This window comes from Phoenix dactylifera, chromosome 11 (assembly GCF_051530095.1).
Source record: "Phoenix dactylifera cultivar Ajwa chromosome 11, Ajwa_hap1_PhDact_Kaust_v1.1, whole genome shotgun sequence".
Classification (NCBI taxonomy): domain Eukaryota; kingdom Viridiplantae; phylum Streptophyta; class Magnoliopsida; order Arecales; family Arecaceae; genus Phoenix; species Phoenix dactylifera.
The window spans coordinates 1574879-1600061 of record NC_143200.1 but is presented as its reverse complement, the minus strand read 5'-3'; the positions used below and the strand labels follow the sequence as shown (position 1 = coordinate 1600061).

General features: G+C 46.2%; 1 protein-coding gene across 4 annotated transcripts in view; it reads right to left on the bottom strand.

Annotated features, from left to right (window-relative positions):
* The window catches only part of RGD3 (ROOT GROWTH DEFECTIVE 3), a 64321-nt gene that overhangs the window by 18370 nt on the left and 20768 nt on the right, over nucleotides 1–25183 (bottom strand). For all 4 annotated transcript variants that reach the window (XM_008798074.5, XM_088706339.1, XM_088706338.1 and 1 more), the window contains 10 exons: nucleotides 13805–14016; nucleotides 11628–11868; nucleotides 11224–11397; nucleotides 10679–11104; nucleotides 10091–10531; nucleotides 9781–9900; nucleotides 9204–9692; nucleotides 3797–4335; nucleotides 329–818; nucleotides 176–244 (listed from right to left, as the gene is read on the bottom strand). In XM_008798074.5, the coding sequence (XP_008796296.3) occupies nucleotides 176–244; nucleotides 329–818; nucleotides 3797–4335; nucleotides 9204–9692; nucleotides 9781–9900; nucleotides 10091–10531; nucleotides 10679–11104; nucleotides 11224–11397; nucleotides 11628–11868; nucleotides 13805–14016 (3201 nt within the window). The remainder of the gene's footprint in view (nucleotides 1–175; nucleotides 245–328; nucleotides 819–3796; nucleotides 4336–9203; nucleotides 9693–9780; nucleotides 9901–10090; nucleotides 10532–10678; nucleotides 11105–11223; nucleotides 11398–11627; nucleotides 11869–13804; nucleotides 14017–25183) is intronic.

Here is a 25183-nt window from a genome sequence, read left to right as displayed (position 1 = left end):
TATGAATGTATGTAAATATGTCTATGTGAATGTGTATGCATATGTTTGTGTATATTAGGACCATACACAGTTCAAATAAAATGATTCCAACAATTCCACAACAATGACCTATCAGATAACCAACGACTTATGATGCATTCAAGAAATTAAACCAAGCTCTGATATAGAAATCTACCTGCCTCTCTGTCCCAAGAAACCCAGGCATTAAAAAGTCAAAAAGAGACCAAAGTTCCAAAACATTATTCTGCAAAAACAAGTGAACTATTTAAGCATACTGCTGCAAAAAATACTTCAACAAAGAAAAAGCCCATTTAGCAGAGTTAACAACCTGAATAGGAGTACCACTCAAAATAAGGCGGTGTTCAGCTTTCAGTTGCTTCACTGCAGCAGTAATTTTAGATTTCGAGTTCTTGATGATATGTCCCTCATCTAGAATACAGTAGTTCCATGAAAGTTTGCCAAGATAACCAATATCTTTACGAACAATATCATAAGATGTTATAATGACATTACACCTATCAAACTGACTGCGAAGCAACATCCTTTCTTGGGCAGAACCAACATACTGCAGAGTAACCATCACAGAATTGTCTACATATTTTTCTATTTCATATGCCCAATGCCCAACTAATGTCGAAGGGCAGATAATCAAAGACTGAAGGTCTTTTCTATTACCACAAGCACGCCGCTCTGCAATATCAGATGCTACTATTGCTGATGCCTGAAGTGTTTTACCCAGGCCCATATCATCACATAAAATTCCATGCAGTTTGAACCGTCTCAAGAAAGATAACCAGTTAATTCCTTCTTGCTGGTACCTACACGACAAACAATAATTTATCAATGCAAAACCATAGTCTATACCCCAAAAGCTGAATAAAGATATGCCCCAAGGCTCAAAATTGAAAAATAAAAAGAAAAGAAAGAACATCACAAGTACAAGCATGGCTCAGGGTGTCAATGCTTGAGCATCCACCTACTAAAAAAAGAATATTTCAACCTCTTTGTTCAGGGAGAAGCCTGATACAGAAGTGTGCCTCACAAAACCAAGTTGCCAACAGATTAAAATGTCAATTGCTAAAACCAAGTAACTGAATCAGAGATATTGTTCATTAGGAGAGCTTTGGATGTCCATCCACACATACATCACAACTTGAGAATACATGTAAGTTAGCTAAAGTTTGGAAATCAATTAAGTTTTGACTGTAAGCTTTTTGTATATAACATGTGAGATGTTTTCAGGGTTTAAGCAGATTGAGAATTAAGTTTGTGCAAACAGTGAATTAAAAGGCCGAACATGCTTAGATTTGAGTTTTGACTGTAAGCTTTTTGTATATAACACATGAGATGTTTTCAGGGTTTAAGCAGATTGAGAATTAACTTACTGAAATAGTTGTTTGTAGCAGAGGATTCCTTACATCCCGCTTCCAATTCCTCCATTCTTCCTCAATTTCATTATCTTCCTTTAGTTGCCTTTATTTTGCCTTAAGTTCATGCTATGCAAATGCAGACTTAACCTTAAAAGTGTACTAAGTGCATACTTTATTTAGATGGCTCATTTGACACTTGTTTCAACCATGGTTCAAGGATTAAAATTTATTTTCACTCAAAATGCATTTAGAAATTTACTCTAAGCACCAAAACTGTAGTGTATCAAAAATTTAAAAAAATAGAAAAGATGATGATTATGATGTCTATGTAGAAAATAGTTGTGAAAAATTATTAAAGGCTTCAAACTTCAATGTTTTCCAGGTATATCTAAAATTAAAATTTAGAATCTAAACTGAACACACTAAAAAATTGTTATTAATGAAGAAAAACACTGAACTACAAATTTAACATGTCTGAACAGAAGGAGTTAATGAGCAAAAAGACCAGAAAATCATAGAAAAGCCTGCAAAAAAGTTAATGGAGAAAACACTAGGAGGTACCAACATAGTGCCCCAGACTCTTATAATAAAACAACCAAAACAACACAGAAACTATCTAGCATGTGTTCTAGAGATTAGCTTTACCTGGCTCCACAGAGAAACCAATTTTTTTTATTCAATTAAAACATTAAACAATTCATGATTTTGTAAATGAGGTAAGCATTGGTCTTAAATAATGCTAACTCCATTAGACCCCGAATTAGGCATCTAAATTGTTGTAGGCGCTGTCTATAACATCAGCTGGGGAACAACAATACCAAGACCCAAACCCAGAACCTCCAGCCATATGGTGGAAGGGTGCCATTAGGCTATCAGTTCTGTCCCTATAGATTATTTTTCCTTTCTTAGTTGAAAATGCAGACAATAGCATATTGGATGTGATTCAAAAATATTTATATCAAGTGCAGATAAGATTTTTGATTCTTATATCTATGTTCAAGGAAGATCTTATGACATTATCATTTATGAACTTGGAATTATTAATTGAATGGCAAAAAGAAAGTAGTACGTAGCATAATTTTAGATAATAAACAAGAATTAAGGTTAGTTATAAATTCAAAAAAACAATGGGGTCCAAAATTCAGTCAACACATTGTAAAGGGACTAGATTTCTCTTTTTCCCTCCTCTCAAAAAGGGGCAGCCCAATATGCATGAGGCTCCCGCCATTGCAGGTTCGAACCCGTGAAACTCAGGTCACAATTGAGCAATCTTACCATTGCACCAAGTCTCACCCTCTTCTTTCTCCTATCTCAAAAAGCCCAATTAAAAAGAAAGCCTCAACAAAGTCAATTATCAATTCTCTCACATCAAAGAGATAGATAAAGGCATGCCCAACTGATTTTAGAGCAAAATTAATGATGCCGGCAGTGTAACAAGCATCTCATGTGATCATCAAATGCCAATGAGATTCCAAGAAACCATTTAGAAAATTGTATTTAGTTTTAAAATATTCTGAGGAAATCAGAAACCAATAAATAAGTACTGAATAAACATATCTCCAATTGGGATGATAGTAAAATATTTGTGTGGTAAATTCATGAGAAAGGTCTGTCTAGAAGTACTACAAAATTGCAAGAATCTATGACTTACATTCTTTTGAAATTACAGTATAAAGTTATATTTGACATCGTATTTAGTTGTTCGGTCAGAATTTACAAAATTCCTCATGTCAACAAGGTGGAAATTTCAACTTGAGAGTAAAAATTTCCCTTTCATGATTTTGCACCCCATATCATCTTATATTACTCTATCACCCCCACTTCTACTTTATTTAACAGCCAAACCCTTCCAAAGGATCAGAGGTCTCAAAATTTTTTTAAAAAAAGAATAAAATAGTATCATGATTTCAAAATTAAGAACCTCCAAACACTTCAATCAGACATGATTATACTATATTAATCGATGCGCGAGGGGGCAAGAGCTCTGCTAGTATTGATTAGGGATGAAAGGAGGCCCTTGTAAGGAGAAGGCGGATATTCATGGGGAGCGGCCAACGAAAGGTGAATCTGGCGCTAACAGAAAGCTGATGAAGTCCTACTTAAAGATGAAAACACTTGACATAATTAAGGAAACAACCCTTCTTAAAATCTAATGGATAATAAATTTATAATTCTACCACCTGGAAAGCACGGTAGACAATCCATTAATTAATGTGCCATATAAATCCATGTATTGATGTATTTTGTATATTCTAATCCCAAAACAACACAGTTTCCTATGTCACAGGTTTACAACAACAAAAACAGGCAAATAGAAAGTCAAGGACTTCAAACAGACAAATAACATGATGCAGTGCAACCATTAATAGTTACCTATCAATAAGCAGCATTACTTCAAATAAAACAAAAGATGTCTTAGCAAGTACCTTCTCAATGACACTTGGAGATCGACAGAGAGCTTGTAATCATCAATATGGGAGTTATCAAGAAGTTGTTCTAAAAACTGTGCATCTTCCGTGCTCCTTGATAAACTTTCACTTAGTCCAACTGGTGCAGGGAGTCCTCTAGCTAATGGTAGCAGAGGTACAAGCACAGCAAAGCTATGTGTAACACTCTGTCTAACAGCATGATCAGAATCACTCATACATCTCAGGAGTGGAACCACCAGTAAAGGAGCATAAGGAACCAGCTCCACACCCAAACCCTGAACAAGCAAGCTCACAAGCATTCCAGCCCCCTGTCTTGCATGCACAGATGTTATATCTGACAACATAGGAATAACTTTTTCTATCACTGCTCCCATCACACTGACTGTCATCGATTTGGCCATGGAGGTGATGCATCTAGAAGCAGCTAATCTAACAGCAACATGGTCATGGCGGACGCACCCAAGAATATATGGAAGAAGAGTGAGAAGTTGTGGTCTTAATGACTCATCCACCATAGGTGCAATTGAACGAACCACCTGGAAAAGGAAGCAATTTCAGAGAGGAAAGAGAAGTTACAACTACAGGTGAGAAGATGAAAACATGGATTACTAACAAAAAGAAAAACCGACTGGTACAGCAATGAATCTTGCACTTCCTGGATGATAAAGCAGGTAAACAACAAACCATAGCTCAAATAGTAGCCTATGATGCTTTGCAAATGAAGCCATATTATAGATTATAAAATAGTGCAGTTTTTGATTTAGATCAAAATCACATTTTGGATCATAAATTATAATGTAATTTGCTCAAGAAAAATAATGATGCCAAAACGGTAGCAGCAAGGCAGTTTCACTTGTAATTGTTGATTATAAATATGCATCCTATACTAAGCTTCCCACGTCCCCTAATTATCCACACTCTAAATACAGAACAGCCTTGATGGGTTAGTCATTCATCAATCATGTGAATCAAGTGAATTTCTTGAGGATTATAACAAAAGAACTTTCTATGGCTTTCAAATGCCTAGAATGTTGCCTAAATTAGGCATTTTTGCACAAGCAGTTATAGGAAAAGCACTTGAAATTCTAATGGAACATAACGTATTTACTAAAGAACCTCTAAAGACATCAGGTTTGAGGAAACTTTAAAATTGAAGACCAGCAATAATGAAATACTGCTTCCATCATGACTATTCATAAAAATCCTATTCAGAAATATAAGGTTGTTTTTATTCATAAGCAAAATTCATCACAGAAGATACTGGGCATTAGAGACCATTTAACCCATATTTCCCTGGAGAAACCATTGCAAAACTATTCGCAATTAGGTGGCATCGAATTGTTGCATTCAATGGACCAATAATCCAACCTGTTCAAACCTTCCTCTTAATACAATTTGGTAATATCTAGTTTCCAAGTTGGACGCCTTTATAAAACATTATTAGTTTTCACCTCTCTTCTGCATTTACAACCAACAAATAACATATTGTTTCACATATATGGAAAGTTCCTAGTGCCTGCGCAAACTAGAATGCCATTGAGGATGTCTCTCAGCACAAGCTAAAGCCCATGTAACCCATGGTAACAAAAGATCAAAAATGTAATAAAAAAAATACACAAAAGAGAACATATGCATATAGATGGAAGAGAAAAGAAGCTTTTAGATTCTAAAGCATATAAATATGGAAACCTTAAACAATTTAGCAATAGCAAAAATCTCATTTTATTCACATAAAATATTGTTAGTCAAAATTGCAAAGAAAGATTAAGTATATTTCAGTCCATTATCATCAAAACAGCAGTTAATTAATGCAAATTCCTGCTAGATATGAACAGAAAAAAGGTTTTGGAGAGATGGGAGTAAGATTGGCTGTAACGATACCAGAACCCGTACTGGTTGCCAAGCGGTATGGTATGGTGTGGTACCAGTACCATGTCGTTCCAATCATTTTTGGACCTTTTTTTTATTTTCGAATTTTGAACTGAAGTCAACATATAGTTTGCCAACTTCAGTTCAAAATATGAATAATAAACAGAAAAAGAAAGAGAGAAGGGGAGGGAGAAGGGGGCATGGAGAGAGAGGGAGGGACAGACAGAGGCACACAGAGAGAGAGAGATGCCGGAGAGGGGGCATGTCAGAGCACCTCAGCCTGGAACCCTTCCGGACGTTGTCAAGAGACAAGGAGAGAGAGGGGGGATGCTAGAGCACCCCGCCCAAAGCCCCTTCAGACATGGTCAAGAGAGAGAGAGAGGGAGAGGAGGGAGAGAGGAGAGAAACCTACCGAAAAGGCGTCCATATCATTTGAAAGAGATGGAGATTGAGAGGGCCTAGGGTATCGCAAAGAGAGGCATCGGCGGCTTCAAGAGGGGCGATCGAGAGGTTAAATAGGCCAAACTGACTAGACGGGATGAACTATTTCGGGCCGGCATCGGTCTAGCTTAGTATGGGCCAAACCACCCCATTCAGGTCAATTCGGGATTCATTGGATGGAAGTCCTAAGACCAAAAGAACTTGACATACATGTTTGAAACCATTTCAACCTAAAAGCCTAACCCATTGGATTTTGGACTCAATCCTCCATATCAATCCATCTACCTCCCACTAATTATTCCATATAGGACTAAACCTCACATGTGATACCCAACATTCCCCCCATTTCACATGTGAGCGATTTAACTCTCCCTTGAGTCCAATCCACTACTCTTTGATCAAGCTCCACACCCAATTATGCTTCCAAGTGCACCACGTGTTATCGCTCCAGCAAGAGCTCACTCTTCATGAGCCATACTTCACTACGTGGTATCACTCAAATCCAAGAGTCTCGGAACTCAAAGAACCATGTTTCACCACACCGTTACAAGTCTGCTCTTCCAAGAACCATACCCGAGCCCATGCTCAAATCCAGTACCTTGCTCTATCAAGTCCACTTGGGACACCCGCTCGATACACTGCAGGCACCATGACCTCCCACTAAACATTTCATGTGGGACTAAATCTCACACATGATCATCAACAAATGGTACCTAGAAAAATATATCCTTCGGTTCCTCTTATTTATACAAGATTCCAGTTAATATTTGTTTCCAACAGATCAGGTGATCTTTTAGCTTGAAAAATCAAGCAATTACCTCATGAAGAGCTAGGTGCACCAACAAATGATAGAGATATTATTGCTGCTTTAGTTTACTCACATTAGCTGCATTTTTAGACAGGTCTTACAAGAAAAGGTAGAATTATTTTACGAAATACATATAACTTTTTTACCATCCTCGATTCAATTGAATAATTGGATTTAGTTTTTCAATTTTATTTTTTGTCATATAGCTAGAAGCCTAGAAGTAATTTGATAGCCAACCATTTCTCTTTTCAAACCTTGAAAACAACAAAAAATTTCTTTTTCAGTTTCTTTTCTTATGGGTTAAGAGATAGAGGTGGGGAGAGGGGGGGGGGGGGGGGGGGGGGGGAGGAGTTGGCTAGATTATTATGATTGTGCTTACCACTTCAGAAGAATATAAGTGCGAGTGGATCAGATCATACCCTAAAGTAAGCCATGCCTGATGTTGACACCCATGTGTTGGATATAGCTGTTGAAAATAGACCCCATACTCCTAACCAAAATTGTATGAATTCACGACTGGACCCAAACAGACCAAATCTCTACAGCCTTCATTTTTTAAATGAAAAAAAAAAAGTTCAAGCTCTATGTCTAGTTCCATAAAACAAGCCTGACCACAAATCAAACACTGAACATGAAATAGAAGAACAAACTGCAGAAATGAGGCAGACTCGGAGAAAAAGAAACAACAGCTATATGCTCAGGATAAGTTTGAGAATGAGATGGCAAGTTCAAGAAAAAAATCAGACAAATGTTAGCCAAATTAGTTGGATCAGATTCAACTATATCTTCTATTATCATTCAGACTGAATCATCCAAGAATTATACTGAATCCACCAACAGACCTGCATAGGAACTTGGCCTACAATTGAATTGTAAGTTCCCAAAAAATCCTAAATCCAGAAAAAGATGATGTTGACATACAAGTCATCTGGAGATGGTGTATATCTGACAAACTTACTGACATCCAATTATAGGATTAATCCTCGGAAGCTGAAATTCCTGAACTATAGTTTCGAACTCAGTCGCAAACTGTGCTCCAACAGGCTCCCTCTATTTTTCCATGTGCCACTTCACTCAGCAGAGACAATTTAATCCTTCCTATATTGTGTTTTAGTTGGTCTTATCACACATCCATCCCCACTACATTCTTCTAAAGTTAAAACCAAAGATCCTGAATAGATACAAACAGAATTAGTGCTACAGTAAAGAATGGCCACAAAATCAGATATTTATAAGATGTTTTGCGGAGTGGTTCCAAGCATCGTAGTCTTTTAGCATCAAAGAAGGGTAGCTGACATTACTCTTTTCTGCTCACAATTTAGTGACTCACATGGAAGGGGGAGAAGGGATGACAACAGCCACACATGGTCAGATCTCAATGACTTAAACCTCTCTCAGGCACTTCATCTCAACTTTCACACTTTTTGAAAGAGACCAACAGTTATCACTACCTCATCAACGAACTCTGTTAGACACATAATCCACAACACAAATTGTTGACTTCTTTGTTGAATCTCACACTACTCGACATTTTTGACCAAATCCAACATAATTTTCAATTATTTATTGAGGACTAGTGGCAATATGTGCATATAAATTAATTTGAATCGTCGACCACCATGAATGAGCTGATAGCAGTGAAAGTAGCAAGAATGAGAAGCAAAGTAGTCATGTAGTTCTGAGCTTGTTACAATAGCAACAAGAAAATATGAGAGTCCAAGATATCAATATTGGTAAAATGTTTCATGAATGCATCATGACCAACTGAAATTAGAAAAAGATTTCTTTAGCAAAAAGAAAAAAGGTTCAACTGATTACTAATGAGCTCCTCTATTGATATGGCACACACTTTGCAAGTCTGGGATAGAAAACAGTTGCCTGAAGTGCATTCAACCAAACAAAAGTACCAAACATAAAATGCAATCAATCAGTATCTTAATGAAGCCTGCCAAGTTATTAACATATGTAGTGCCAACCTAATAAGCAGCAAATTATAAAGTCAACTAATAATATAAAACCCTCATGGAAAAATTCAGCAAATCCAAATCAGAAGCAACAATTGTCTAATTCTGTAAGCATATCCCTGCCAGCATGCTTAAGAAACATGCAAAGTTCCATCGACAAAAATTACAAAAACATGTGGATGCTGTAGTATAAGAACGTGTGAAAGTCAGGTGCTAAACCCTTCATGGCAACAACATTTATTCTTTGCTTGGTAAAAGAATGTTTAAAATAAAATGCTCCATAAAGATTCCACTAAAATCAGTAATTAATGAAAAAACCAACCTGAATGTTGTTTATCAAAGTTTGTGGATCCTTATCCTTGCAAAAGTCAATCATTTGTAGAATCTTCTGCTCATCTGTAAGAAGCTGACTTTCAGAAGAAAGAGGTTTGAGAACCTCACTCAGGCAGTCCCACAGCTTCGGAAGTTTATCAAATAATGAAGACCCAAATTTCTGGCATAGGTGCTTCAATGCCATTTCCGCTCCACGCCTACTTATGAAGCCTTCCACCTTAGACCTATCTTCACCGGCAGATACCACCTGAAGCTTAGCCTTCTGACTGCTGGCGGCCTTTCCAAAAGACAACAAGTTGTGGTCCTCAATGACCTCCATTGAGTTTATGAGTGCTGCTTGGGGTGTCTCACAAGAATCTGCACATGTCAAGCTGCAAAGATTCTTAATTAACTTATCATTAGGACAAGGCTTACGCCCGATACAATGAAAAATAAGCTCAGCAAGTGCTTCAGCAGCCTTTTGTTGTAATATTTCCTCCTGCATGTGGAAGGCATATATAAACTTATTAGAAAATATTGAAATAAAAGGAAAACTTTTGCAAAGAGATGGTCTTCGAGTATTTAACTTGTTCCCTTTTGACAGCAGCCATTAAGGGCAAAATAACAGGATTGAGCCTCGTGGGCAATTCTGACATCCAGACCACTGCAGCAGCAACCAAGGCCGAGACAGTTACATGTAAATTATTCTGCATATAGGTTCAGAATAAGAAAGAGTTTGTGAAAATTCAAAAATGAAAAAGATGGATCCCTTTGAATAAACAACCAAAATCATGATCAAGAAAAATCTAATGAGATCATGATCTAAATTAACTTCCATTAATGATTAAAAAAGTTCAAAGAAAGAAAAATGCACAACTAAGCAGTATAAGCAAAGACCTGAACGCATTTCAAGTAGCCTGATGTAGCAAGAACTCGCTGTTTCAATGACTCTATATCACCCAAAATGTGCTTTTCAATGGTTCCAGCACCAGTGAAGTCAACAGGTAATGAAAGTTTGGAAATAAAATTAACTGATTCATCAACACTCAGTGTATCCACATTGAAATTAATACTTGACCTAAAGTCTTTGAATGCACCAGAAGAATCAATAGAGCGGAAGAGCAGACTGGCTTCATTGCGCATTTTAGCATAACTTCTTGAAAGTTCAGCATACGGAAGAACCGAATCTTTTGTAGGAAATGCTGGATCAGAGCATGCCAACAAATCCAATAACCATTGCTTTAAATCGTTCAAAATGCCAAGCAAGATTTTTCGAGATTCAGCAGGGTCCCTGCTTTGAAATTCTTTGTACCAAGCCACAAGAACCATAGAAGCCACCTGGAAGTGCATGTCGCATTTTAGTCCAAGTCATGTCATCAGTTTAGTATAAGTGAATGGCAGGAGCAAACAACTATAAAAATTAAATGAGAAAATGAATCTCATTATGAACCAGGGAAACAAAAATTCAAAATGCAGTAGATTTACCTGTCTCTGGACTCCAGAAAAGGAGGTAAGGTCACTCCGTAATGTATCAACCACAACATGCAGAGAAGTCTCAGGCAACCTAGAGGCAAAAATACCAAGGGCTGTTGCAGTAACGACCCTTGTATGAGTGACAGACTTTTCACTATCTGCATTAACAATTAACTTAGTGATATTGGTGGAAACATCAACATTTTTCTCCTGCAGATTATATTCTTTTGCAGAATCACCAGCAGAGGTTTTATCACTTTCATTTTCAAGCTTTGCAGCTCTCATTTTAGCAGCAGCTCTGAATCGACTTTTGCGAGGAAGCACAACTGGCCAAAACATTTTTGTAGAATCCAGATAGGAACCACATGGAGTAGTTGCAAGCTGCATCCAAGAAGCAAAATATGTCTTCGCAGCAGCTTCCAAGTCTTGCTCTGGGCACTGCAAACAATTTATTCATCAAGAAATCAGGTTTAATCAGAAATGGCATGCACCTGTTCATAAATTAGAAAAAAATAAAAACAGAAACCATTAGGTCACATCGCCAGTAACCAGAAAACCTGAAGCAGAAGCCTCCACACCCTCTCTGAAGACCGAAGAATATCATCATTTGATTCCAATAGCAGATTCTGAAAAACAATCCGTAGTGCATCACCGAGTACTGAAGCAGGCCAGAATCTAGTAGCCATAGACTCACAAGAACTCCTTGTATAACCAACTTCAAGAAGCCGCTCCTAGAAAAGATTCAGGTACTTGACAATGTTCAAATTAGGTACATATTAACATATTTACTTGAAATAGCTCAGAAGCCCTAAGCTAGAATTGCCAGCATGGAAGTTGGTATCAAAATATTGAAATATCATAGCTGATGAGCCCTAGCCAATAATCTATTTCAAAACCAACTACTAGTGTAAAATTTTCTGAAAGTTAGATGCTAAGGTCAAGGCATATATGGAACAGTTACCAAAGTGCGTATGGCAGAATGACGAACTGAAGTGATACTGTGTCTCATAAATGGCCATAGTCTGGGTGTTAGAGTGGACAATATATAGGGATTATCCATCTGTTTTGTGGCGTTCCCATGTTCTTCAGCTTGAGATGCTTCATTAAGATCAAATTCCTGTTTCTCAGCCAATGTCAATGTATCTAGCATCTTTGGAACCATCCCCGGCTGAGAATATATTTCCGCCAACAAGTTCATTACACTACAAAAAGAGCAACATGAACATGAACCCAAGTTAAACTTCATTGCTTCAAACTGGTTCAATTAACTAGACACAGCATTTCTATAATTTGTCCAGAAGAATCAAGAATTTGAACATATTTAAAAAATAATACATTTGACTAGATTAAAAAGAGAAATCAATATAAGCATACATAAAATATGTACTTCGCCAAGACTAGGTGCAAGGATTTATATCTCATGATATGCATTTTAGCTCATGAGTCAGTACAATAACTTTGAAAACATGTACCGCCAACACAACATACTGGCCAATACTGAAAAAAAAAAGAGGGTGTAAAAATACCTTAACACTGTGTACCAAGCAGTCAGGCCAGTTCACCCACCTGAGGGGGTGCCAAGTACTTGTTCCTAGCTCATACAAGGCAACACGGACCAGCATCTAAATCCTAGCTTGGATGATAAAACTAGGAACCATAACATAGTACAGGGCATAAGTTCTAGGTGCCTCGTAGTAAGATTTGGTATAGACCACATAAAAGCCCATATAAATGATTATTCATCAAGATGGCCCAAATAATCGACACCTCTTACAATAGATAATAGCTCGAGAAAGTAGCCACAAGAGCATCCACACCAGGGAAACCCAAACCAGGCAGTTTGGGGCGTATCAAACTGGAACAGCCAGGACCCGAGATGGTTAGGCCACCCGAATCAGTCTGAGGTCAAAATCAGCATGAGCCAAGCTGAAGTGTTTGGTTCTGCCTAATTTCAAGAGGTTTCGGGCTATTCCAGACCAATCCAGGCAGTTTGAAGCTCATAAGTGAGTCATAGTTATAGATAGTTAACACAGATATCGAGTATAATTTGTCATCCTAGTTTTCTATAGATAGTTAACATGTACATATAAATGTTAAATTCATTTGCATATACAAAACAGGATTTGTAGTTCAAGAAATATTGTTTAGTTGATCTTTTAATTTGCTACTTTAGTACTCTTAGTAGAAGAAATGTCCAATAAATATAAGTCACCATAAAGATAACCTGAAGTTACCTAATGAACAGTATTACAAAAAAACAACTGTAGAGGTAGACAAATATTAATATTCTTTCAGGATAAAGGAAGGGAGAGCCACCTGCACTATAATTAATTACCTGGTCTTAATACTTGAGGATGCACCTCTCAAGATTCAAACTCATAACCTCTGGTTGCTTGGTAAAGGGGAAATGACCACTAAGGCAAGCACCAGTTCATCAATCAAGTATCAGTACATGTCTTTCCAATATAAAGGTTCACTTTGAAGATATGGCGCACCTAAAGCCATCAGGAATCATCATATGCCTTAGATGACTTACTTTTTAGAACTAAATCACTAGTAGGTTCCTATTAAAATAAATAGGAGAGGATTATCCAAAATAAATATCCCTTACAAATAAATTGTTCCTCTTAGGATTGCAACACTTTCCAGTCCTAAAACAATTTAAATATGTCCAAATATATTAAGTTCTATGTTTTTTTGCTTTCATCAAAATATTACTTTTCTCAGTTTTTTCTCTTTTTACTCCCTTAGTTTGTTCCTTAATCATTGCCATTGTGGATGTTGCTTGGAAGCACATATGAATAGAGTCCAGTTCTGATGTCCAGTAGATAGGTAGTATAAATATGCAGGCCAAATAATGAAATGAGTCCAGCTTCAATTTGTTTTGCTGATGCTAACAGACCTGATCAAAGTGAGAAAATGACTAGTCATGAATAAAAGTTAACATGGACAAAAAAGAAAAATAGCTGCCTTACTCAAAATACGTAAATGTTTTGCCTGATTTTTTTTCACATTATTGAAGTCTGGTGTGAATTTTTAAACCTAAAAAACAGTTGTACAAAAGTTTCTACCTAGCTTATCACTTGTTCGATAAAACAGTAATGCTCATAAAGATGATTGTAATGAATGAGCAATTACCTGCTTGTGGATGGGCTTAGGTCATCCAAGTCAAGCAAAATATCCCAAAGCAACATAACCATTGAATGCAATGTTTTGTCATCAAGGGAGACTATGGCTGCAGCAGCAGGTATTAATGCCTCAGCAGCAACTGCCCTAACATCATCATCTGGATCCTCGAGCCCAGCTCTACAGGCAGGCAGGACATAAAATAGTAAATCTTGAAGCATCTCCTGGAAATCATACATGAACTTTATCATCAAAACACAAAATATAAAACAAATATGTAATTTCTTCAAGTATGCTATAGATATCAGTTTATTATATAGGCTTTGCAGACTTCATTCTGAAAAGTGTTCATAGTAATACTGAGAACTTCCAAAAACAAAAAAACATTCACTATGAGTTTAGGCATGTTAAAATGTTAAACCAATGAAAAGAGAACTAAATCTGAAGATATAAATGAAGTGAGATAAATCAAAAGACAGCTGACTAATCTCCTAGGAAAAAATATGCCTTTAGGCATCCAGTGTGCTTTAATTTATTCAAAAATATGACATAGAACTATGTGGCATATCTTTCCATAATTTGTAGAATAGCATGGCAATCACATTACATTGTTAATTACTATAACCAATATATAAATGAATTATCACGTCACGAGCAATCAATGAATTATCACATCATGAGGCATTCTGATAATCCATCAAAGTTTTAAATCCCTGTCCCAGACCCTGTATGGGTCAGGGACCAATTCTGGATGGTATGTACCCAACACTTGAACAGGTTGGCATCCCAGTGATTCACAGGGACACCAATTTTTAATTTTTTTTATTGTTGTTTTTGATGACTATCTAGGATTCTAGAGGGTCTTCAGGCTTTGTTTGTAATAATTAGGAATAGAGGGGGGTTTTAAGCCCAATATTGGGCTTATGGTGTCGACACTGATACCACCACCTTTTTATAGTGCCTACGACATGAGTCTCTCTCCCCCCTTCCTCTCTCTCCTCTTGTTATGTTGTAACTTATATTTAAATGATGCATTTTGGGCCTTTTGCCAAAGGGCTAAGGCTAAAGTCCAAACATTTTATCCTTAAAAATATCTCCTAATATAACCTTTCAAAATTGATATTTGCATGTATACCCTCAATATCGAATTTTGCATGGATACCCTTCTCAATATCGAATTTTGCGTGAATATCCTTTCAAAATTGATATTTGCATGTATACCCTCGTAAAATTCTGTTATTATACAAATATCCCTAATATAACGGTTGTTCTAACAGTATTAAAAAAATCACATTTATATTAATTAAAAATAAAATAAAAATTTAAAATGACGTTATTACCCTTATTCTTCCCTCCCCACCCCCACCCCCACCGCCCCGCCCCACCGCCCCCGTGCTCGGCTTCAGAAGACAGCTGTTCTTGTGCCAGAAGAAGAAGAGAGGAGCTCCACACAGCTGTGCTCTGCTTCAGAATCTCTTGGGCCCAGAAGAGAGAGAGAGAGAGAGAGAGAGAGAGAGAGAGAGAGGGCTGCTGGTTTGAGTTGGAAAGAAGGTGGCTTGTCTAAGGACCAGAAATGATGCTAAGTAGGTGGCTTTAACAGCACTGATCGAGTTGGTGGTAATGCAAACAGAAAAAGAGAAACAAAATCAGGATAAAGGCTGCACAAAGCCACCTAAAATCCAGCAAAAGCTCAGAGAAATGAGTTTGCTTTGTGATAACAAGCAAGAGAGTCGCTTCTTTTTTTTGTGTGCGGGTGGTGGTACTATTGGTCATTTTTAAGTGAATTTATGGTGGGTTTTCAAGGCAGACAGGAAGGAGATATGGGTTTCTTAGGAGCTTGTTAGCTTGCTCCCATGGCCTTATTATTCTCTAAAGGGATGGGAAATGCCAGCCAATGAGGAAGGAGAACAGGGAGGAAGGAGATCGCGAGCGAGCTGCATCGCGTTATCGGGCCAACCTCGCTCACCATGGCCTGTGGGATCTTGATCTCGCTCCCCATGGCCCTCGCCATCGCGATCGTGATCCCGATACGCTGGGGGCGGGCGGGTGGGCGGGAAGCCGCCGGGGGGGGGGGGGGGGGGGGGGGGAAGCCGCACGCCGTCCAGGGGGCGGTGGGTGGGTGTAAGAAGCCGGGCGCCGCGGTTGTGCAGGGTCGGGGCGGGGGGGAAGCTAGGCGTCGGGGGGCGGGGAGGGGAGGTGGGGGGTGTGAGAAGGATGAGGCTAATAACGTCATTTCAAATTTTAATTTTATTTTTAATTAATATTGTTACGGAGGGACTTAGCCACCATGCCCCACGTGACCGGCACGCGCGCCCAGGAAGACTACGGCAGCCCCTTGATCCAGCAATCCGACCCCGAGTCGGACATCTTCGTCTCCGCAGCCCGACCCCGAGTCGGCTGCCCCTTGATCCAGCAATCCGACCCCGAGTCGGACATCTTCGTCTCCGCAGCCCGACCCCGAGTCGGACATCTCTCGACAACGACAGGCTATTTCCCAGAGGCACGCCGCGGCCCTCTGCTCCACTACTCCCTGCAACGGTCGTATCCGGCGCTGCTCCACGATCCCCTGTAACAGCCGTACAAAGCGGAGCTCCACTACGCCCTGTCATGGCCGTACCCAGCGCTGCCCCACGACGCCCTGTAACGGCCATGTCAGTGGCAGCTCCATCGTGCTACACGATGACCAACCCCCCAAAAGGGCCCCCCAGCCTGGTATATATGCGGCTGGGGGGAGAAGGGGGAGGGTAAGCAAGAACTTCCAGAGCATTCTCCTACTTGCTACTATTATCTTTCCTTCTCCTCCAATCTCCTCTGACTTGATCGTCGGAGGGCCCCCACTACCCCAGTGGTGGTGCGAGGCTTGCTTGCAGGTTCCCCGGTGGAAAGTGGAGCGCAATCAACACCAACCAAGGCAACCCAAACGGAACCCCGTTCACACCGCTGTGCCAATCGTTCTCGGTTTGGACCACCAGCAACAGTTGGCGCTAGAGGAAGGGACGAATCTCAGAGCGATCGTAATGGCACGGCGAGGTGGTCGTGGAGCTTCCAATGCCTCCGGTCACGGGGCCTCTCGCGCCTCCGGCCGGGAGGCCGCTGCGTCTCCAACACATTCTCAGCAACACTCCACCGTTCCACCCCCCATTCAGATGGTCGAAGCCGCTCAGTTCGACCAGTTAGCCCAGCAGGTTCGCACCCTCGCGGAGGCAGTGCAGAACCTGCAGGGTGTGATGTCTCGGGCGCCGCAGCGGGCCCAGGAGCCGCTGCTCCCTGAGCGCTCACCTGTCCTCCTCAACCCGCGCTCCTTCCTCTCCCATGGGGAGGAGCGCCGGCGCGAGGAAGATTCTCGAGCACGGTCCATTCTGCCGGGACCTTCCCATCGGAGCTGCGCGGGGTACGAGAGGCGGGCCCGGGCGCGTTCCCAGACCCCCCAGTCCTCAAGGAACCCGCGCTCCAGTCGGTCCCCCTCTCGGTGCACCTTGTCTCCCACCCATCGGTCGCGCTCCCTGGACCGGCGGGTGGACGATCTCCACCGACAACTCCAGGTCCTGAAGGGCCACTCCAAAGATCCCTTCGCCGACTTGGAGATCTCCTCCCAGCCGGCGCTTGCCTCGAGGATCCTGCGGACCCCGAATCCGCCGGGGTTTAAAATGCCGGCGATCGAGCCCTATGACGGGGCGGCGGACCCGCGGGATCACGTCGAGAGTTTCAGGACCCTTATGCTCCTCCACGGAGCATCAGATCCTCTCCTCTGCAAGGCCTTCCCGGCGACCCTCCGTGGCCCGGCAAGGGCGTGGTTCGCCGGCTTGGAGGCTAACTCAATCCAGTCCTTCGACCAGTTTACTCGCCTCTTCATCACCCATTTCGCCGTCAGTAGCCGGCGGCGACTGGTCTCCGACTCCCTCTTTGATGTCCGGCAAAACGAGGGAGAAAGTTTGCGGGATTATCTTACCCGCTTCAACAAGGCTACGCTGGAAGTCCGGAACCTGAGCCAGGAAGTGGCTCTTTCAGCCCTGAAGCGTGGCTTCCGAAAGGGCAGACTCACCTTCTCCCTGGACAAACGCCTGCCGCGGAGCTTCCCGGAGTTGTTGTCCCGGGCGAACCAGTATGCGGACGCCGAGGAGGCGGCCGCCCACCGGAGCAAGGAGGCCGCCGAGATCCCTCCAAAGCTCGGAAAGAAAAGGCGAAAAGAGGCACGCCAGAGGAGGAGCCCGACGCCTCAACGTCGGCGCAGGAGCCTGTCGCCGGCGAGGAACCACGGCGCCCTACGCCCTCGTTCTCCGCCCCGACGTTTCAACCGGTACACTCCTCTCCTGACTCCCCGGGCCCAGGTCCTCATGGAAATCAAGGGGCGGGAGGACCTCCCGGTCCCGAGACAGATGAAGAAGATTCCTGAGAGGAGGCCCTCTCGGGCGTACTGTGAGTACCACCGGGACCACGGCCACGACACCGAAGACTGCTTCCAGCTTCGGGACGAGATCGAGGCTCTCATCCGTCGAGGGCGTCTCGGTCGATATGTGAACGACCGACGTCCCCCCGCAGACCCGCGTCCGGCCGACCCGGCCCCTCAGGAGCCTCGGGAGCAGAATCGACCCGTCGCGGGCGTGATCCACACTATCACTGGGGGCTGCCCCCGGCCCGAGAGGAACGCAGGGGGCTCGACTGAAGCGTCAGGGACAGCCGTCGCGAAGAGGCAGAGGGTCGGTAATGTAATCACTTTTTGTGATGAAGATGTAAAGGGGGTTCAGACCCCCCACGATGACGCCATGGTGATCTCCCTCACTATGGCAAACTATGATGTAAGGCGTGTTCTTGTGGATAGTGGAAGCTCAGCTGATATTTTGTTTTACGAGGCCTTCCAAAAGATGAGCTTGTCCAGACAATTGTTGCACAAAACATCCACCCCCCTCATAGGATTCACTGGTGACGCTATCTCGGCCGAAGGTGTCGTTGAGCTGCCTGTGACTGCGGGCGTTGCACCCGCAGAAGCCACGGTGCGGCTCGGGTTCTTGGTCGTCCGTATTCCCTCGGCCTACAACGCTATCCTCGGACGACCCGGACTGAACGCCCTTCGCGCGGTGGTCTCTACGTACCACTTGCTCATGCGGTTCCCCACGGCGGCCGGGATTGGAGAGGTCCGAGGTGACCAACCGACCGCAAGGCAATGTTTCCTAGCAACTCTCAAAGGAAAGAAGCCCGTAGAAGCCTTAAGCGTCGAGTCCCTCGACGCCAGAGACGAGGTGGCCTTGCGGCACGAGGAGCCGGCCGAGGGTTTGATCTAAGTTCCCCTCGAGGAAGGTCGCCCGGACAGGACGATCCGGGTCGGCGCCAATCTCGACCTGGGAGCTCGGGCCCGGTTGGTGGAATTCCTCCGAGCCAATGTCGATGTGTTTGCCTGGTCGGCGGCCGATGTACCTGGGATCGACCCGGAGGTCATTTCTCACGCCCTCAACGTCGACCCGACCCACCGACCGGTAAAACAGAAGAAGAGACACTGTGCCCCGGATCGGATCCGAGTGGTCGACCAGGAGGTAGACAAACTCTTGGAGGCAGGATTCATAAGGGAGGTCAGCTACCCCGAATGGCTGGCAAATGTCGTACTTGTCCGGAAGGCGAGCGGAAAGTGGAGGATGTGCGTCGACTACACCGACCTGAACAAGGCATGCCCCAAGGATAGCTTTCCGCTTCCGCGGATAGACCAATTGGTCGACGCGACTTCCGGATATCAGCTGCTGTCTTTCATGGACGCCTTCTCCGGCTACAACCAGATAATGATGGCTCCACAGGACGAGGAGAAAACTGCCTTATAACAGACCGGGGGCTGTACTGTTATAAGGTAATGCCTTTCGGTCTGAAGAATGCTGGCGCCACTTACCAGCGCCTCGTCAACAAAATCTTCAAAGAGCAAATCGGCCGGAACATGGAGGTGTACGTGGACGATATGCTGGTGAAGAGCCGCCATGCAGACCAGCACATCGCGGATCTGAAGGAGACTTTCGCCACCTTGCGGAAGTTTCACATGAAGCTGAACCCAGCGAAGTGCGCCTTTGGCGCTTCGGCCGGGAGGTTCCTCGGTTTCATTGTCAACCAGCGGGGGATCGAAGCCAACCCGGACAAAATCAAGGCCATCCAAGATATGTCCCCTCCGACCAAAGTGAAGGAGGTTCAGGAGCTCGCTGGGAGGGTCGCCGCGCTCGGACGATTTGTGGCAAAATCGGCCGAACGCTGCCAACCTTTCTTCAAGGTGTTGAAACGCCCGAAAGACTTCCTCTGGACGGCCGAATGTCAAGCAGCATTCGACCAGCTCAAGGAATACTTGGCGTCTCCTCCCCTGCTGTCCAAGCTGCAAGAAGGGGAGATGCTCTACCTCTATCTGGCGGTCTCCCCAACTGCAGTCAGTGCGGTACTGGTTCGGAAAGAGGCAAAGCTCCAGAAGCCTGTGTACTACATCAGCCGGGTCCTACGGGATGCCGAGACGCGGTATACGAAGGCTGAAAAGATCGCCTTCGCGCTGCTGACCGCGACCAGGAGGCTTCGCCCCTATTTCCAGGCCCATTCTGTCACCCTCTTGACCGATCAACCGCTGCGGCAGATCCTCAGCAATCCAGAGAATGCGGGACGGCTGGTGAAGTGGGCAATAGAACTTGGTGAGTTCGACATCCGCTACCAGCCCCGACCCGCCATCAAGGCCCAGGCGCTCGCGGATTTCCTCGCTGAGTGCACGGTGCAGGAGGCGGAACCTAGGTCGCCGGAAACACCCAGCCTCGACCTCCCGATTTGGACGCTTCACATCGATGGGTCGTCGAACCCCGAAGGTGGAGGGGCCGGGCTGGTCCTTATCAGTCCAGATGGAGTGATAGCCGAGTATGCCTTGAGGTTCGAATTTCCAGTGACCAACAACGAGGCGGAGTACGAGGCCCTAGTCACGGGACTCAAACTCACCAAGGAGCTCGGCATCCGGCGCCTGAAGGTCTTCACCGACTCCCAGCTGGTGGTCGGGCAGGTCCGTGGGGAGTTCGAAGCCCGGAACCCGACCATGCAGAATTACGTCCGGAAGGTGCAAGCACTCATTCCCGACCTCGGCAGTGTCGACATCCAGCAGGTCCCAAGAAGTGAAAATGCCAGGGCCGACAGGTTGTCCCGCTTAGTGAGCGCAGACGCGCACAACTTGTCGAGGGCGATCTACCTGGAGACCCTGGATGCCCCGAGCATCGGCGAGGCTGGAGCGGTGATGGCGATTGATCCGGAGCCGTCTTGGATGGACCCGCTTGTCGCCTACCTCGCCGAAGGGATCCTCCCTGAAGACGAAGATCAAGCTCGGCGACTTGTTATGAAGTCCGCCCACTACGTACTCTATGAAGGGAGGCTGTATCGGACCTCGTTCACCGCCCCCCTCTTAAAGTGCCTCCGCCCCTCGGAAGCGACCTACGTCCTCGGCGAAGTCCACGAAGGCGTTTGCGGATCACACTTGGGGGCTAGGTCCTTGGCGCACAAGATCATGAGGCAAGGCTATTATTGGCCTACCTTGTTGGAGGACTCAAAGGATCATGTACGGAAATGCGACGCCTGCCAGCGCCACGCCAACGTCCAGAGAGTCCCTTCTGTCCCCTTGGCACCAATCACTGCACCTTGGCCCTTCGCCCAATGGGGAATGGATATCCTCGGACCATTCCCCGTCGCTTCAGCTCAGCGGAAATTTTTGATTGTTGCAATCGACTACTTCACCAAGTGGGTGGAGGCAGAGCCGCTGGCCACTATCACGGAGGCGCAAGTCCGGAAGTTCGTGAAGAAGAACATCATTGTCCGATTTGGGGTACCTCGGGTCCTCATCTCGGATAATGGCCGACAGTTCGACAACAAGCATTTTCGTGACTTCTGCGAGGACTTCGGGATCGAGCATCGGTTCACATCTGTGTCGCATCCCCAAACCAACGGCGAGGCCGAGGTCACAAATCGGACAATCCTCCAAGGAATCAAAGCGCGAATCGGTCGGACGGGGCAAGCTTGGGTCGAAGAACTCGAGAATGTCCTTTGGGCGTATCGGACCACGCATCGGACCCCTACCGGGGAGACGCCTTTCAGCCTAACCTATGGCACGGAAGCCGTTGTCCCCGTGGAGCTCGGACTCCCCTCACCTCGGGTGGTCGCGCACCGACCCGAGGCCAATTCGGAGCAACTCCGAGGGAACCTGGATCTCTTGGAAGAAGCGAGGGAAATGGCGCAGGTTCGGATGGCGATGTATCAGCGGAGGGTGGCCCGATATTACAACTCCAAGGTCCGACCGAAGCTTTTCAGAATCGGAGACCTGGTGCTAAGGCGAGCTAAAGCATCTCAACCTGCGGAAGGTGGGAAGCTAGCGCCAAATTGGGAAGGCCCGTATAGGGTTCGCTGGGTAAACCGACCTGGCTCCTACCAGTTGGAGGCCCTAGATGGTCGAGAAATTCCAAGGAGCTGGAATTCCGCTAACCAGCGGATGTATTACCAGTAGAACGACAATGCCAGAAAGACAGTTCAAAAATGTATAACACTTTTCATTTCAATAATTTCTGGTTACAATGGCGTGCTCGTGTGATTACAAGGAATTCCCAGAGGGGAATTAGGGTGTAAAGAAAGTAAAAAAGCGGTGGAGACTCCGACGAGCTGAAGACCTGGGATCTCGAAACCTCCATCCGAAGCGGCTGCAATCCCGCCGGAAGTGGGTGCTTCCAACCGGAGGCGCCATCGGCGTCTCACGAAGAAGACGAAGAGCCGGCGCGGATGAAGAAGAACTGGACGAAGGAGAAGTCCACACTGCTCCTACCCAGAGGCGCCATCCACGCCGCACGAAAAAGACGAGGAGCCGCCGCAGACGAAGCTCCCGCTGCCTCCAGGGGAACGCCACCTCCAAGGGATATTCCGGTCCTCCCCAGTATTAGGGGAGAGAAGGAATACATGGGAGAAGAGCATATGGAGGCGCGGTCCCGGATCAAGCGCCTGGTGCGGAGCTCAATCGGGAGGCCGAACTTCAAGGAGGGGAGACGTGATTCCGGATGAAACGCCTAGAGCGGAGTTCCGCCGGGGAGAACCTCCTTGTTGATCCCAGATGAAACGGCTAGTTGGCGGAAGTCGCGAAGGGCGCGTCTCCCGTTCCTTCGGTAGGGGTCTCTCAACCATGCGCCGGAGAGGAGGCCCACGATCCATGGCAACCTGAACAGCTCCGGCTTGGCAGGCTTCATCGCACCTGCACCTATATTTATAGCCAAACTGCGGCCCCCCGGTCGTTCCGCTGCGGGTGGCTCCAATAAATGCGGGCGCATTGAATCCGGAGCCGATCCGGCTCTCGAGGCGTATCTTCCCGCGATTTCCTAAGCGTTATTCTCCTTAATCGCATTCTTTGTGCAGGACACTCCGGGTGGCCTGTACCCCTAGGTCCACATATCTCCGCTCGCGCCCAGACCGCATCCGCCTCGAAGAACGCGCGTATCGCGGCCGCTTAACTGACACTCCTCGCAAGCAGCAACTGGCGATCCGATTTCCCAGGTAACCCCTCAATTAGCATTTAATGCCCATCTGGTGTTCCCCAGGCGACGCTTGGAGAGGAGGAGAAACACGATCGCAGCTGGCCATGGAGAAATCCCGTCGGGCGGCAAGCGACAGGCGCACGACCAGCGAGCGGAATTTCCCGAGGCTCGGCCCTCGGATGCCAGGCTAACCCGATGATCATCCCGGGAGCAGACTAGCCTGAAGCCCCGACCGGTCGCCTCGGCTTGCGCCAGCCTTGGCCGACCAACGAGCGGAATTTCCCGAGGCTCGGCCCTCGGATGCCAGGCTAACCCGACGATCATCCCGGGAGCAGACTAGCCTGAAGCCCCGACCGGTCGCCTCGGCTTGCGCCAGCCTTGGCCGACCAACGAGCGGAATCTCCCGAGGCTCGGCCCTCGGATGCCAGGCTAACCCGATGATCATCCCGGGAGCAGACTAGCCTGAAGCCCCGACCGGTCGCCTCGGCTTGCGCCAGCCTTGGCCGACCAACGAGCGGAATTTCCCGAGGCTCGGCCCTCGGATGCCAGGCTAACCCGATGATCATCCCGGGAGCAGACTAGCCTGAAGCCCCGACCGGTCGCCTCGGCTTGCGCCAGCCTTGGCCGACCAACGAGCAGAATCTTCCGAGGCTCGGCCCTCGGATGCCAGGCTAACCCGATGATCATCCCGGGAGCAGACTAGCCTGAAGCCCCGACCGGTCGCCTCGGCTTGCGCCAGCCTTGGCCGACCAACGAGCGGAATTTTCCGAGGCTCGGCCCTCGGATGCCAGGCTAACCCGATGATCATCCCGAGAGCAGACTAGCCTGAAGCCCCGACCGGTCGCCTCGGCTTGCGCCAGCCTTGGCCGACCAACGAGCGGAATTTCCTGAGGCCTGACAACCCTCAGATGCCAGGCTAACCCGATGATCATCCCGGGAGCAGACTAGCCTGAAGCCCCGACCGGTCGCCTCGGCTTGCGCCAGCCTTGGCCGACCAACGAGCGGAATCTCCCGAGGCTCGGCCCTCGGATGCCAGGCTAACCCGATGATCATCCCGGGAGCAGACTAGCCTGAAGCCCCGACCGGTCGCCTCGGCTTGCGCCAGCCTTGGCCGACCAACGAGCGGAATTTCCCGAGGCTCGGCCCTCGGATGCCAGGCTAACCCGATGATCATCCCGGGAGCAGACTAGCCTGAAGCCCCGACCGGTCGCCTCGGCTTGCGCCAGCCTTGGCCGACCAACGAGCGGAATCTCCCGAGGCTCGGCCCTCGGATGCCAGGCTAACCCGATGATCATCCCGGGAGCAGACTAGCCTGAAGCCCCGACCGGTCGCCTCGGCTTGCGCCAGCCTTGGCCGACCAACGAGCGGAATTTTCCGAGGCTCGGCCCTCGGATGCCAGGCTAACCCGATGATCATCCCGGGAGCAGACTAGCCTGAAGCCCCGACCGGTCGCCTCGGCTTGCACCAGCCTTGGCCGACCAACGAGCGGAATCTCCCGAGGCTCGGCCCTCGGATGCCAGGCTAACCCGATGATCATCCCGGGAGCAGACTAGCCTGAAGCCCCGACCGGTCGCCTCGGCTTGCGCCAGCCTTGGCCGACCAACGAGCGGAATTTCCTGAGGCCTAGCCCTCGGATGCCAGGCTAACCCGATGATCATCCCGGGAGCAGACTAGCCTGAAGCCCCGACCGGTCGCCTCGGCTTGCGCCAGCCTTGGCCGACCAACGAGCGGAATCTCCCGAGGCTCGGCCCTCGGATGCCAGGCTAACCCGATGATCATCCCGGGAGCAGACTAGCCTGAAGCCCCGACCGGTCGCCTCGGCTTGCGCCAGCCTTGGCCGACCAACGAGCGGAATTTCCTGAGGCCTAGCCCTCGGATGCCTGGCTTAGCGCCG